Source organism: Lepisosteus platostomus, chromosome 17 (assembly GCF_059453375.1).
Source record: "Lepisosteus platostomus isolate fLepPlt1 chromosome 17, fLepPlt1.hap1, whole genome shotgun sequence".
NCBI lineage: Eukaryota > Metazoa > Chordata > Actinopteri > Semionotiformes > Lepisosteidae > Lepisosteus > Lepisosteus platostomus.
Window position 1 is genome coordinate 13,681,289 of NC_142627.1, and position 16,940 is coordinate 13,698,228.

The 16,940-nt window shown below is 38.1% G+C and overlaps 1 protein-coding gene across 3 annotated transcripts in view; it reads left to right on the forward strand.

Moving 5' to 3' along the window:
- wdpcp (WD repeat containing planar cell polarity effector) overlaps positions 1-16,470 on the forward strand; it is a 68,384-nt gene extending 51,914 nt beyond the window's left edge. For all 3 annotated transcript variants that reach the window (XM_088609899.1, XM_088609901.1, XM_088609900.1), the window contains 5 exons: positions 1,954-2,056; positions 9,671-9,824; positions 12,977-13,077; positions 15,316-15,344; positions 15,874-16,470. In XM_088609899.1, the coding sequence (XP_088466025.1) occupies positions 1,954-2,056; positions 9,671-9,824; positions 12,977-13,077; positions 15,316-15,344; positions 15,874-15,924 (438 nt within the window). In that variant the 3' untranslated portion in view covers positions 15,925-16,470. The remainder of the gene's footprint in view (positions 1-1,953; positions 2,057-9,670; positions 9,825-12,976; positions 13,078-15,315; positions 15,345-15,873) is intronic.
- Positions 16,471-16,940: the final 470 nt, after the last annotated feature.

Sequence of the window (16,940 nt, forward strand, 5' to 3'; positions counted from 1 at the left end):
TACGCTTTGTTCCTAATGGGCCTTGTTTTTTGATTTGGTTGCATTAAAAAAAAGGGAAAAAAATGTTAAAGAACTGCCTCGACATCTCAGATTAGACACTGCTATTAATATTCATCACAGTACAAGCTGTACTGTACTTCAATAAATCAGATTTATTAGTTGTTATATTGAGATGAACAATTAATGCTATTAAAAGGTTAAGTCCCGGCCATATATCTGATAAATGTGTTATAAAATCCTGCACAGATTACAGTAATGACTTTATGTTCTTGTGGCTTTGTGGATGAGTTATAACATATGTTCATGTGAAGGGTTCTAATTCATTCTGCTTGTGTTTTTTTTTTTTTACAGCTAGGAGTTTAGCATTATTGGCCTGTGAAAAAGAAAAACAGACTAATGGCAGATATTAACTCCATTTCTCTTTGCTTTAAAGCTCTTATGTAAAATAACTGTGTCCTGTATCATATCTGTGTGCCCATAAATAAAGGGTGGAAGTTGTGATTGTTTGTTCATCCCCCTTAAGCCCCCTCTATTCCCTTTCGAACTCCTGACCACTCATCACTCTGCTTCCACAGAGAGCAGCTGAAACGCTGTGACCAGCCAGGGTCCCCTCCGGCCACTGTGCCCACTAACACACCAGCCCTGTCCTCTTAATCACAAGAGGCTGGCAGGAGCAGTGGCTGTGATCATTCCCTTTCTCCTCCGCTCACAAAAGGGGTGACAATGCAGTTAACCCCATCAAAACCCAGGCAGGCACAGCTGGATTTCAAGGCTTAACGACCTTCCTATTCAAGGGGAGCTGAGCGGAAGGGGTGGGGGTGGGGGGGGAGCACACATCTGCCAGTTTGCTGATCCTGTGTAGCCATCATGCAGATCCTCACATCATGTAGACCAACAAATTGAAACATTAATAAAAGAAAAACACAGCCCTGATACTTTTATTCTGCCACTATTATGATGCTTATTCTCTTATTACGGCACTATGGACAGCAGTCTGACAGGTGATACCAGATTAGGCAGTGCTTAGTACTGGTTGGCGCTGGTCTCTCATGCTCACATCTACTCTCCAAAAACAGCTCTGATTCTACTGAGATGCAATAGCTTGTGAATAGACAAAGAACTGCTTCAGCATTATGTTCACTATGAAGGAACAGAAGATCTGTGTAGATTTACATTTGTACTTTATATGATTTCATGACCTAACAGTGGCTGCTCAAATTGTCACAACTAGATCTGCTGCTATAGGTAGCCCTCACCGATAGCTGAACCAGTGAGTGTCTGGAGTGCAGTGTCAGATTTTGTTCATAGTTATATTGGCAGAACTGTTTTCTTTCCAGTGAGTGGTAACGAATTGCAGTAGAGTTGCATTGCACATTTATGAGGATACATTGTCTGTAGTTAATGGTAATAACTCAATTTATAAATACATTTTTTTTTTAATTTTGCTATAATGATTTATTGGCTGTGACTTACGGTTTATAGAACATGACTTTAAAGAATTAATAGTTTTAGTTTTAGTATTTTGAACCTTTAAAAGCATGAAGACGCTCTTATGTGTCTAATAAGTTACACATATTAAATATTTGATTTTAAAAAATCAAGTTATATCATGTATTTAAACTTACTTCAATAAAATAAAGGTTGGTACAGAATTTTCATTACACTGTGACCCCCTTACTGTAACAGAACCCTGGCAGGTAGTGGTGAAGAGAGCTGTGTAAAGAACTGTTGTAGAAAGCTCTTAGATTTAGTGCTGCTGTCCTTCCTCGATTTTTTAATTTTGAGATAAAATCGCAAAGGGAATGTGACTAAATTAAAGTTTTAAGCATTTTCATCTGGGCTGTCTGATGTGAACTTCAAGCAGATTATTTTATCTTTTTAACAAAAACGAACCATTGTTACTGGACCCAGATTCATTTTAGATTAATCTCTTATTTTGCTTTACTTTCAAAGGACATCCATTACTTAGCGCTAGATAAGGGGGAACTGGTGCTGGCTGAAGTCTCGAAGAAAAAGGCTAATGAAATTGATGCAGAATCAATATCCACTGGACTGGGTAAGAACGCTGTCAAGTAAAGCACTCTTTTGAAATGAGCCTTTCTGTAAAACATTGCACATGAAGTAGTTCTTTTCAGGAGGACTTAAAATTAGCTTCTGGTTGATTTGGCTGCTTTGTAAAAATAATTTAGATTGAAATGCTGTTTAACCTCAGAAATGCCAAACTGGTCTACAGTGGTGCCGTGTTTATGTCTCAACATGTGCGAAGCAGCAGTAATTACAGGAGACAGCTCTTTAAAATAGTTTTACCCTAAATAGGCCTCTTTTAGGCATGAACCTTTGCTTTATCATTGTTTTGATCAAACATTATTTTGGCAAATTTATTTTCACGTTAAATCTGAAACAGTTGTTTACTAATTTGTCATTTGGTAAATATTGTTAATTGCGCTATACATATTAAGTTTTTATTAATATAATTTCAAATCTTAGCACATTCTTACTAAGCAGTTAGTAGGCAAGAATGCAGATTAATTAACTGATTTTGAAAAGAAAATATACTTGCACTGTAAGCCAATTCCCTGCCTAGGGCTAAAATGTAGCTCTAAAAAGCATTGTGCTGTGCAACACTACATTTCCTACACATACTGGGCCATTTAACCATTTTTTATTTGTATCCTAAGGCATCTTCCATAAAAACCCTATAAATAGTTCTGGAAAAGGTGAGGCTGATTTCACTGTGATGTGCAAATTAATTATTACTTATATGACAGCATTCAATTTTTGAGATTTATGATATGTAATTTAGGTGCACAGTACTCTGGTTTTCTTGATTGCTAATTTTCATTGGTATTCCCAGGGCAATTATGGAGAGAAAATAGGATGCAAATGACAATGCAGGTTAGAGAAGTAATATAAATGACTCTAACTAACATAACCTTTGCCAAGTTTTATCCTTTTTTTAATTTTGTACGTGTGTGGGAGATTACCGTGCGATTGTGCTTACACTATGCTAAATATCTTTTATGTATTGTTCTGGACTCCATATTCCAACTTATAGTCACTTATCTTTGAATCATAAATAACTGATGTTTGATCTGTATATTTTCCATTGTATATTTCTGTTTAGAAAGCCTAAACAATATATGTTCTGGTTATCCATATTCATGGTGATTGTATTGCACTGGAAATTGGGGAACAGAGAAATATTTTGTTAGTATGAAAGTTTTGAAGCAAGCACTCCCAGTCATTTTGAATAGTTGGCACTGCTGGGTGAGTGGGTATCCTGTAGCAGACTGGGCCTCGGGCCGTAGCCCTTGTGCCGACTGCTTCCTTCCCCAGAATTAAGTGGATTGCAGACCCACTGCTGGGGTGGCCTGGTAAAGAGATACTGCTGAGATTTGAACACCAGCTTACATATAATTCCCAGATGAAAGTTAAAATTACCCATCTTAAACTTATACCCAGATATAACAGCAGAAGGGAAAAGAGTTTCACACTTGTACAGCAGAGGATCTAAGCAACTTTTTCACGATTTACAGAAGGATCTAAAAATCTAAAATGGCTTAACTTTAAGAAAAGCCTTTAGATAATCCTTTCATTTACTCATTAGATAAATAAAACTGATCACTTTCTTCATTTATAAGACAATAAAAAATAGCCACAGCTTGAATACTCATGCAGTATAATTAAAAAATAATAATTTTGGCATTTTAAAAAAATTATCCAGTTATATAGAATGATCCAGAAGAGTATAAAATGAGTGTCAAGGTTCTATGATGTCTTTTTGAATTGGTTTAATCACTGAGATAGATAGACTAAAATTGTCTTGTAATCGTATTTAATTTGGGTTATGTGTTATTCCTAATTTGAAAAGCAAAGAGGGGTGGGGGGGGGCATTCAGGGAAGCAAATAGACAGAGTTTAACTCCTTGAGAGTTTGTTAAAAGCTGGATGTTTCCTGGGGGGATTGTGGTGTGTGTTCCACTTGGAAGCTTTCTAATTATGTCCTTGATAATTTCCATATTTTCACTTTACCTGGGGCATCACGTATCCTTGGACTCTGCCAGGCCGAAGACAATGGAGAATACAGCAGTGCCGATGTAACCTTTTTGGGAGCATTTTGCTGATGTTAGTAGTTAAAAAGCAGCAATTATATTTGATTGCCTGGATATGACTTTGTGGAAAACATGGCAGAGCTACCCCCTGAGCTAGATCTGAATGAATCAAATGTGGGCTTTTTCACATCAGTGTATTCCAGCATATACATCAATAATCTAGTCCCAAAAGGAGTTTGAAGAAGGGCAGCAAATTCTGGAAAAAACCTCACACCAGGGCCAGTTTTCCCAGAAGCCAGTTATCCTGGCAGTATGTCTATGGACTGTGAGTGGAAACTGGAGCACCTGGCAGAAACTCGGGGAGAACATACAGACACCATGCAGACAGCACCCCAAGAATTGAACCTAGGGCCCCAGAGCTGCAAGGCAGCAATGCTGACTACTGCACCAGTGTGATGCCCATCCTAGAACCATTAATTACATGATACATAAATGAACAGTAGCACTAATTTTCAGACACCAGCTAGTATTTTCTATAGGACAGTTTTATAAAAGATCCCATTGTTTGATGCCTCTTAACCACTTTCTTCAGCCATGGCTTAGATGCAGTTTTATTTTATTTTATTTTATTTTTATTTGATCAATGTGAAGCAAGTGTTTCAATATCTCCTACAATTTTGAAAGCACAGCGTACGCTCTTGAAATGCAAAGCATCTAGCATGAAATAGCAGTCTAAAGCTTTGTGCCTTCTAAAGTGCCAAAACTATAGACTACCTATCAAAAACAGTTTTCCAGAACGGTTCTGCTGTGTTTCTAAATGAATTTCTGCTTTCGTCTTAGCTGTGATACATTGTTATCTACTGAGAAGGAAGGAATTCAGTTTTGTGAATGTCTTCTTTTTGAGCAAGAATACTTTCTCTTTTCACGGTTTCCATTTACAATGGCTTATACAGTAAGCAGAGCACATTAGCCGAAGTTGGAATTAGAGTTATTTTTGAAGTGGTTTGATTTTGATTTTTCTTTTTTTTTTTCCACCCTGGGAAAAAAAGGAGAGTTAGGCATTAGTCCGGGAATGTGGAAACAAAAACAGCTACTTGAGCAGCAGCACGGACACATGATTCACTAGGGTTGCAATCTGGAACTGTTCTCAATGGCTTCTTTAAATGAAATAAGTGTTTATGAGCTTGCATTCCTTCTTTCTTAAAAAGACTGCTCTCCACGGTGGTACGGTGGCGAGGTTTAGTGATGCTGAATTCATTAAAATGTGAAAGGGCTTGAGGCGTTGGTCTGAGAGGCGGGTGTCAGTTATTGGTATGCCTGTGAATCGGTGCTCTTGAGAGAGCAGTGAGAGGTGGAGTGAGGGCTGCTTTTAACTTCATTAGCCTGGACACTCTTGGGAGAGTTACAGTCTTGCAATCTAACAAAGTAGCTTTTATCTCCCGGGTCATTTTACAATTTACATGCAAGTTACACATTACTATACCTCAGTGTTCCTGCACCTTTATTCATTTATTGTACTATGGCATACCATTTCAGTTTAGAAAAGTCTAACCCTTGATTTCACATTAATTAGAGAGGTGCTCTTATGTCTAAAACCTCTAACGTAATAAAAGGATGGAGAAAATTTAAGCTAGATCTAGCAAAGAGTAATGTATCTCCAACCTTTAAATGCTATAAAGTTATTTTATTTCCTTTGTAGGTAAATATTTAGAATGACCCTATTTGTAGCTTGCAGTCTTTCGTGTTCACTATGTTCACTATGTTTATTAATATAGTTTACTGTTAGGGAGATAGAACTTGTCAGTTTTTCATAAATTTACCCACCAAGATGCTAGTGTAACCAAATACATTGTTTTGGGTTCATTAAGATACCTATCATATTAAATCCCTCTTTGGCATTTTTCTTTGTCAGTATGTAAATTGGCATTAAGTGTGCTTTTAAGTTAATTAGTAGCTACATGCTGTACTGGCCTAATTATAAATAATGACTGTGCATAAATAGAAAAAATGTGAAAGCACAGCTATTAAGTTCTCAAATTTTGTCTTAATTTTAATCTCATTTAACATCTGTTCACATCTTAAAAGCTTTTTAAATTCACTATTGGTGATTATAGGTTTTATTTTATCTAGCTGATATTTTACATCAAAGCTATCATTTATCACCTTCATTACTGATTAACAAGTATTATATGAATAACGACACGACTGCTTCTCTTTATTGAAACAAAGTGAAGACATCGCTGAACCAACATGCCATTTCTGAAAAGGCGGAATTGTTGTTTGTTTGTTTTTTTATTTGCTATTTTTAAAATGATGTGTAAAACCTTTTATAGCAGCCCCATTCGGAATCGTCTGGTATCTCGGCTCAGCAATGACCTCTATGTCTGCATTAGGGAAATGCGGAAATACAGGCTAAAAAACCCTTCCTGCCCATCAGTCCTGCTGTGCCACGTCTCTGCAGTGACTCTGCAATGACTTGATGATTGGAAGAGAGGTGCATCCCTCCCTGAAGTCACTGCGGGTCTGCGGGTGCCTGGGGAGGTACAGAGGTCATTGTGCACTGGGAGCCAAGAGAGCCCTGGCCAAAAACCCGAACAGCTCTGTCCCAGCGGGGCGCCCCTGCTTGGGGGAGTACCAGTCACAGCCAGCTGGTGAAATGACCCAGGATCAAACTCACAGCATTTAGGTCAAAGAGCCCTGTGCTCTGAGCAAGTTCCCTTAGTGATTTAGCCACTAGGGATCCCCCCACTGTTTGATGCTTTACTTTATTTCCACTGTATATCTGCACAAAATACAAGGTTACCTGCTTCAGTCTGTAGTGGAGCGGACATTATAGATGAAATCAAAGCAAACACTCAGTGCCTATGTGATGAGCAGGTTATTACAGCCATTTGGAGAATGTCTCTCAGTCAGTACTTTAAAGAGAGGACTCATGGCCAGCCCAGAGGGATGCAGGTGTTGTACAGAGTCCTCTGGCTCTCACCTCTTGAGATCTGGGGTTCGACTTTCACGGCCGTGTCTGTAACTGAAAAGCCGAGCTGACAGGCCATGCCACATTGACAGGCCTTAGGACCCTAACACCTCCGAGATCTGCACACTCTCCGGCCGGCCTCACTTTAAAGGTACAGAGATGAAAGACAGGGAGGGCAGTTCAGATTTCAGTGAGCTTTCACCCTGTCCAACCCCACCTGACACACACAAAGCCAGTTCGAAGAGCATTGCTCCTCTGGCCAACTGAACAGCATGAACAGCCACTGAAACTGACAGACAAATTACTGAAATAATAGAAACAAAAACATTCATGTGTCCCTCCCATTTCCCCAGAGGACTGCTCTAAAGTGAAATGGCAGGTGTAAGTTGAATTTGGAAGTGATTGACCTGTTTGCAATATTGTGCAGTGAATGTTATCTCGTACACAATGTTACATTTTCAGTCGCAACACTATAACTGCCACAGGAATGTCTTCTCTCAACATAATTTTAATTGTAAGGAAAATAAAAACACTGCTGTAGGTAAGTTGGTCATTAGGGAATATTTTAGGAAAGTGTGCCTGTGACAGTTACAGACAAACATTTTTTTTGTCCACAAGCCACAGTATTGTCAGGGACTTGATTACAAAAAAAGATAAGGTCCATGATTCAACATAGCATGAATCCATGCATTTAATATGCAAATATATTATAAAAATAATGATGACATGTCTTTTTTTTCATTGGTCTATTCTATTTTCAAATAAATGTAATAGGTGCTGTGTAAGAATTAAGCCTCAAGGGTCTCCAGCTATGGACCTGGAGAGTCCCACTCCAGTTATTCTTATAGATCATCCTAAATCACCTGTTATTTAAAGCGTAGGAATTGATCAATTAAGCAAGTAATGTTTCCGTGAAAGGAAAACTGGTCCTGGATGGTTGAAGGATATTTTGATTTTTTTATTCCAAATGATCTCTTAATTGCTTAATTGAACACACCACATGTTTAATTGATCACAGTTAAATTGCTTCAGGCCTCTAGGAATTGATGATTTAAAGACTACCTATGTAACCTGTTGAACTAAGGCTCTCCAGGACCAGGACTGTAGTCCCCGGTCTTAAGATTATAGAAGAATGGTCATAATAACAGAAACCCACGTACGGGAAGGCAGCTATCTTATTCCAAATGCAGCAGAAATGTTTTGGAATGGTGCAGCTTTCACACTTCAGAATAGCTACTACCTGGTGTTAGCTAAATACAGGAGTGTGCCACCGCACATGAAAGGCATTGTTGTTACATGAAGCCACTCGGCCTTTTTGAGCGCGTGAATAATTTAGCAACTCTACATTTAGATTTTCTCTGGGTTTTGTTTATGCCGTCTCCCGAATTTGGAAAAGGTCGGGGTTAAAAAAATTCAACCCATCTGTTACTGAGGGGAGCAAACCCTAGTGCCTTTCCCCTCCCTGGCCAGTGGGCATCTTTATCCTCCTTCTGCGCTTTGTGCGGGTTTGTGGCCAAGAGTGGCAGCTCAGCATAGCTTGTATTGACGCTGCTGAAATGCAGGACAGGACGGCCCACACAAAGCATCACGTGGTGAGCCACCAATTCGCCAGTCAGATCGTCTTTCAGGGTTCCGAAATCGTTCACACCTACCTCAGGAAGTTGGGACGCCCGGCTTCCATGTCAGGTTTTTATTTGATGTCGTGTCACACAGTGGGACAAAACACGGCGACATAAGGTGAAGTATTAAACTTTTCATGTCAGTTCCTTTTTAATCAAGAGGAGTGGCCAAAAAAGGAGTCTGCCTTTCCAACCAAAACAAATGTCCTAGCACTAGTTCTTTGCTCCATTATAAACAGATGGAGAAGACGTAATAATTCTAATTTGTTGTTCTTTTCTTAATTTGTTTTTTCTAATATGAAACCCTCGACTCTATACGGTCTATTCTATTTTACTGCTTCAAACGTAAAGATGGCAACGCTTCACAGTCCTTAAGGAAATCACTTTTAAATGTCTGTCTGTCAACTCAGCTGATGTAGGAAGATATACCATTGTCGTGTGTAATAGGGTAAAGAATGTGAGCTCGGCTCTTTCAGCACATTTAGCCACAAGGAATATCCAAGAGATGCTTATTCTGTTGCGTTAACTTCACAATGGAAGGTCTAGCTCCGGGCCTTTACTGTTGTAGTAAAGTGGAAAAGCTTTATCTCTTTGCTATTTGAGATCCCCCCCCCCACCATTCTTGTATGAAAGCCATGTAACTGCAAGACGTCAAGAACAATATTTCCTACCTCGTCTCTCTACTTTGTGGGAGTAGCTAGGAAATGTCACTCTGAGTGGCATTCCCAAAGTACCTGTTAGATGTTTTTACCGGCATTGTTGTCAAAAGTCTGGGAAAAACAAAAAAATGAACCGGGAAACATTTGTTAACCCTTATGTCTCTGAAATGCTGCATTTTAAAGTAGTAAAGAGACAAGGTTGAATACTGCTTTATTTCCCGCTCTGCGATGGTCAAAGTAATGTGAAATTGATTCTAGACCACAGAGAAGCATCTCCTGTGTGCACAGGCCATAGGTAGGAATTGAACAAAGGAATTATTTTATATAGGGGGGTCTAACTTTATGCCTGTATTGTGTTTGTGCTCAGAAGAGCAGGGATCTTTGAATGGTGGTGAGCCTCTGGACGAAGGACTCCGCAGTTCTCCTGTGGACAGATGGAGGAAGGCTCAGAGCCCACCAGGTCCCGGAACAGGAGGAAGCCACTCGTCCTTTTGCGCAGCCTCGGAGAGCAGCTTGCACTTTCCGTGAGTTACCGGATGGAATTCTCTTGCTGATTAATGATATCTTTCATATCTTTGGAGTGCAAAATGTTTTAATCTGCAATTTTGCATGGATGCTACAACCACTTCGTAGACGTGCTTGTGTACATACTGCATACTTGTGCGTGTTGTCTTCACTGGCCCTGTACTACATAATCAGCTATGGCAGAACAATGGTAAAACTATTGTATTTTGAAAAAGTTGGTTTAATTAAGGGATTTGTGGTTCTTAAACTTTTAATAGGAAATTGTAAAATTAAATATTATTATTATTATTATTATTATTATTATTATTATTATTATTATTATTATTATTATTGAAAGGGATTTTAAGATCCATGTTTAGATTAACAACAGTAACCCTTATGTGTGAACATTCCTGATGGCGGGGACATTAGTGAGAGTTAAAGTATTTTGCATCGGTAAGTCCATAATCCAAACTATAAACTATTGATTTCAAGAGCATCGAATGTCCCTTCATCTCCACTATTTTGATACTAATCATGTTTCTAATTATCGCACAGCAAATTAATGCAGAGATCCTTTATTATAGGTGAACTTTTTTCATTTATTTCAAGAATTAACAGACACTATTAATAACTGTGTCCAATAATGTTGCACAAAGTACATTTAAAAAACATCTTAAAATCTGGTTTCCAGTTTGCCTTCTCCCTCATAATAGACTAAGTTGAAAGCAAAATTATAGCTGGGGTTGAATGATTATTTCTGAAAATAATCTTGGTATTGTTTAAAAAACCAAGAAATTTGAAGTTATGTAAAATAAAATTGACTTAGTTTTCAAACATTACCAGAAGACAAATAATAATCTGACTTGGGCTGAAAAGCTGAAAGGAAAGTGGGAGTATCGTCCCTTTTTTCATCTCCTGCAAGATATCATCAGGAGGCCTTTATATGAACATGATTTAAATAGAAAAAGAGTGAAGAGAACAACACTGTGACTAAATACACGAGTCAAATGTGTGGATGGCTTGATCTGTCTCCATTTGAGGGGGGGAAAGGAAGTGTATAGTTTTTTTTCTCTAATACATTGAGTATTTATGTGGATTTGTATGTATTAGATAAAAATGGTCTTGTTCTTTTTATCCTTATAGGCTTTTCATGCTTGTTGACTATACAACTGGAGGCTCAGTGGCAACTACATCTTCTTCTAAGCCTTTAGATATATCTAAAATCCTCCCAGTATCGGCCAATTTAAAAAGGCACATCCAAAGAGGATGGACAGACTTAAGCTCTTTTAGAACATAAAATAAGAGGGTTACGGCAATTTGGCAGCCAAAAAAGCAGTTTACAGGTCTTCACAGAATTAGTGACAGTATGTAAGGAAGCTGATCAAGATGCTATAGGAAAGATAATGGAGACTGAAAGAAAAACAATCCCTCAATTTTTTAACCAACCTAATCTGGTCTCAGATGAAGTTTCATTGTTTCTTATGTTGAGCCAATAAGGCTTAGCGTGATGGAGTAGGAGCATTATTCCAGCTTTATTTTGGCTCAGGGAAAGCCGATGAGAAGTACAATTGGTTCGTGGCTTCACAGCAGCGTGCATAAAGCCTTACTGTACAGGGAGCAAAAGAAGGCAGAAATCTGGGAAAAATCCCAACATTTTCACTAATACTTTGCGTTTCTCCCCTTTACACGCAGCTGTGGGAATCATTTGACATTTTTATTTAATAAACAGCTGCAGTCATCTCGTGCAGCAGTCACATCCTTTACTATACTCAAGCACACTGCGCTGGAAGTTAACGCCTCGGTCAGGTCTTCAAGCCTGCCTGTCCTACAGCTCACACCACTGGCTTGTCATGTGTGCAGGCAAAGGTTTTAATTCAGCCCTTTTCAGTAATGAGGCAGGCAATCAGAGGCAACAAATCACCACTGGCAGTCTAATCATTTCTTCTTTGTAGGCCCTTCCTGATTTTTTTTAACTCGATTATGTTAATATTTGCATTAAAAAAAAACGGTACTTTTTGGACCTGTTTGGTTTCAGTTCCTCTAAAGTTATTTCTCCATGTTACAATGCTGTTAACACCAAATTATGAAGCTACTTGACCTTTTAATGCCTGACTATGTTTAAATTCTTGGATTCTCACAGACGATTTTAAAATAGCCATTTATGATATTTATAATGCACTTTGTTTTAGGATGGAAATTCCTGTGAATCATTGTATAAAATAGTAAAAATAAATAGTGGAAATGTGTTGCCTTAGAAGTGATGTCTATTTATCATTTTTCTTGTGTGTGCTGGAGAGATCTAGTATGTATTTTTAAGCCTTGTACTCCTGTGAGGTCAAAGTACCAAGAGAGCCAATTCAGATACTGGGTCCTTTGTATTAAAAATGTCATTTTCCTTTCTCTCTGTGTCCTTTCTGCCTTGTGTTACAAGCCTTAGGGGATGCATGTAATGAATTATTTGAGTGCAGTGTAATTATACAAATTATTCTAATACTGATTTTCTAGACTAATTCTGGTCTAGGTATAACAAAAAACATATTATATCGCCATCTCTATTCACTGAGGTAAAACAAGAGATTTCCATTAAATCTGCTTTATGGTGTTTTCAAATTCCAAAGTGATCGGTGACTGATTCTGGATTGTCAGCCTCATTGATCCTGTCTGCGCTGCCCTGTTTGTTGATGTTGTAGCCGAACCATGAAGGGTACGTCTGCTGGGCTCGGGGGCTCTTCCCCAGAGTTTTTTTTGTGCGCTCAGGAGCTTTCTCCCGGAGAGCTCGTGACAGGGTGCTCCCCGGTCACCATGACGGGCTCTGAGCTGGCCGGTGGGTCTGAGAGAGCCGGCGGGCCTGGGCAGGGCAGGGAGAAAGACCACTTGGCACAAAACAGAGAAGGTCCACTAACGATCCAAATAAACAAATAGGTCACATGCCTGACAATGCCCTTTGTGTGTTTCCTTCACAAAAGCAGTTTAAAAAAAGAACAAAAGATGAGACATGACACACAAATGTACAAACACCAGAGCTGCCTGTCCCCAGGAGACAGCTAAGCCAAATAAATTCAACCTCTGTGTTTTCTGTACCTCTCATACCCCTACTCCAAGTGCACCTTCTGTGCTGGGCTGCTGCTGTGAAAACAAGCACTTAAAGTTGCCTCCTCTTCCTCCTCAGGCCTCCCGGCCACACCCTGACAGGCAGGTTGGGGAGGGAGCTGGGCATCGAGGCCTACGAGGCTGCCCTGACAGGTGATCCCTGGGCCCGGACACAGGCAGGTGAGGTCCTTCTCTCTGCTCCCCTCCTGCCACTCAAGGCCTGACGGGGTAACACCGCAGGTGGCGTCTCAGTTTCTCCATTTCTCTCTAGCTGTTCACAAAAACCTGGTAACTGTGGTCTCCTTCATTTGTATTTCATGATATAGCATGTCAGAAAAAATCCACATGCACTCTATATAGTTTTCTTGTTATATGAAATAGGGATAAAGTTACTTCTAGCAAACCAGTATATAACATGAATACAAGATCTTCTGGGCTGGAGTAGGTGAAAGATGTGGAAGCTGCCTCATATCTTACCTAAAAGAGGTAGAGTAGGGTCCCCTCTGGATGGAGTGCCACTTTGGGACATTCGCCCCCAAAAGAAAATCCGTTGAGAACAGAGTATGAGGTTTCTAAACCTGTTCTCCTGATCCAGCGGCAGAGCCACAAACTGTTGTTTTTGTCCTTCGGTTGAAGGAGAGGTGGTGTTCCAGAAATGTGTGGGAAAAACAAGTGAATATGGAGAAATGGATGTTTGACTAATAGTGCTCAATTTGCTCCTAGGACAATTTTTTTTTTAATGCTTCGTATCTTTATATGACGCAATATTTACACAAACTGTACCTGAAATGCCCAGTGTGATTGTTCTTAATATCAAAATTCTGACTGTGTGAATGAAATAGTCACAAGCATACTGTAAATCATGTCCATTTAGTTTAATTTAGTCTTTATTTTTATTTGTTTTTTTTCATTTGGTATAGTAGCCTTTATGATTGAACTCAACTCATGGCATGGACATGCTGACCTCCTGTCAACTTTTCTTGCTAAGCAAAGAATCATTTATTTTTAATGTATGAGCACCTAGAGATAGTTAATGAATCATTTTGAAAGTTGCAGTCCACCAGCTGTGCTCATTAGGTTATGTAATAAAGGACATTGAATTACATAATGTACATAGAACGGGTTTTAAAAAGCATGATTTCACATCAACTCAACACTCAACAGCTGAAGAATTGTACTACTTTCTTATTTATACCCAAGTCTTAACATCAAATTTAGGATCAGTGATATAGCCTACCTACTTGTTTAGTTTATTTGTTTTGCTAATGAGCCAATACAATTCTGTATAAATTACAAATAAAAATAATTCTTGTAATTATTTTATGAAATAGAAATGTATTTGAGTGTTAATGTACAGTAAGATACAGGAATCTGTGTAATCCATTGTTTTTATATACAATCATAATGAGATTTAATTTTGAACCTATGTGGGAATTAGTAATTACAGATTTTTTTAAAAAAAAATTGAACTTGAAGCTCATAAATCCCTCTCAAAATCTTGCACAGAATTTCAGAAATAAAGAATTTTGTTCTAAGGACCTGCAAATTGGAGTCTGGGACTTTTGACAAAGTAGTGATGGAGGATAGCATTTGTCAGATTTGTCTCACTTAAGTGGTAAACATTGTATCATGGAATCATGGAAAACTAATTGGCTTTTATTAATCTTTTAAATTATTATAAACAGTATTCTTTGTACTTGCTACAGCAGTCTCTTTAATGCCCCAAATTACCACTGATATCCTAGAGCATCTGTATTGGAAGTGGTCTCTTTGCACTAATCCTGTGAAACTTCCACCCACACCAGTTTGTTTAAAATGAGCCTGTAGGTATCCAGCTAAGTACAGCCTCTAGTCATCTGAATCACCTGATTAGGCTTAGGCTGCAACCTAACAATGACATGCTCCTTCTCCATATGCTTCTTTGTCTCTAAAGCAGCATTAGCTGAACTGTAAGGCATCCTGAACAGAGGGATAAGAAGTAGCACCATAATCTGTGCCACAACTTTCATAAACTACAGGGGTCTTTTGCTGAAAGGGTTTTTAATGCTTCGAAGTGAGAATAGCCATTCAGAAAACTGTTCTGTCACTGCATCTGACTTGGGAATGCTGCTTGTCTGCACATTCCATAGGCAGAAAATGGACCCCATTCCACATAGTTGGTTGCTAATCTTGTGGCGGTGCTAGCTCCTTATGGACAAGAAGAGAACTACTGTAAGTGGGATCTGAAAACAAGATTGTTTCGCCCTTGTGACACTGCAGATTTTATTGCCCACGAAAAGTTTACCATCTGTTTTCTGGAAAGGTTTAAGCCCTTTTATACAAGTAAAACAATGGTAAACATAGTGAAAATGGCTATCTGAGAACCCAGAGTGTTTTACTTACATGATCATTCTGACTTTTCTCCCTGTTTTTTTTTAGGAAACGATCATGCTGGCAATGTAGATCAGGTAATATGCTTCCAGTTTTTAATACCTGCAATGAAAAGCAATAATTAATACCCAAACATGAGCTTTCAGTAACACTGTATGAAAAATACACTCCTTTAAGGAATTAGTTTTACATGTATCTCTTCTTTTATGCTATGGAATTGTTGTTTGCATCTGGGTTGAATTGTTTCTTAATTCCTAGTTTTTGCATTCTTTAAGCAGCTGACAAGAAAACACAATGTGCAAAACTTTTCAATGCATGTAAATGAAGAAATCATTAACAAACATTTATGTTAAGGTTCTTAATGCTGATGTCTCGATCAAGGAGCAGTCGTATAGTGCAGTGGAAAGTTCTGTTTTTTTCAGTCTGAGATTAACTTTCAAATGTTCTCTACATCATCCTTCTGGACAGCAGAAATATACACTGCAACTGCAAACATGGGCTTCAGTTTTCAAGTACAGTCATAACCTTAACTGATCCTCCAGTGTAGTATTTGTTATTTTATTTTTCCCACTATCACTCCTTTACCTTTAGTTGGTTTTCTTTTAGGTCACTGAAGAATCCGGATCTCTGAAAGTCATCCATTTTGGTTTAGTTTAAACAGGTATTTTTCTGGGGAGTTTAACCTTCAAATATACTGTATATTTACAATTAAAAGGCTGTTTTTATATCTTATTTCAGTTTTCAGATTATTCTTCCCAGTTATTTTTCAAAATGTGTACTTCACAGCTGTCACATTTAATTTCAGTTTAGAGTAAATACATTTTAAAAAACAGGTTTACTTCAAAGTGTCTGGCTTATTTTGGAACATTCAGTCACCTGAATGGCAGGCAGAAATCGTGAGTCACTTCTGAGGAACTCTTTTGGAGTAGAGTTGTTGCTATAACACTTTGAGGTATATATTAAGGTGTCATTATTAAAGCAATGTGCCTGTGCCAAAGTTCATTGCTTTCAAATATACAGTATCTATAATTTGCATGTACTGTACATACTGTATAGTGTATTTTCATATAATTTCTTTTTTAGGATATTTTTGTAACTGGAATTGTTTTGTACTTGCTTCTGAATAGAAATATTTTACATTATATACTCTTTCTATAATTGACTTGTGTACAATAAAGGATTTTGTAATGGTTTGTAACAAAAGTTTTTTTTTCTCCTTTAAACATTACCAATGCATGAATGCTTGTGCAGATAGACTTGAATCCTACAAATACTAAAAGCAACATTTATTTATTTATTTATTTTCTTATTTCACAAGCAATATTTTAAAGTTATTATTCAATTTGGTTAGCCCTTTCATTCAAATCGTATTATTTTTGCACAGATTGGACAGTTTTAATGGAGCAATCTGAATGACATGCCTTGCTCAGGGGTACAACAACAGTGCCCTACCTGTGATTTGAATCTGTAATCCTTTAGTTGTAAATCCAGAGCCCTAACCACTCCTCCACACTGCAGCCTGCACTGTGAAAAAGATCTGTAACTTGTCAGAAAACTGCATGTGTATGTATGTTGCATGCATGTAATTAAAATGTTAAATAAATCTTTAAATGAAAATAAAACATTGATATGCACTACATACCTTTCTATATTTGTTTTCTGAATGCTTGATG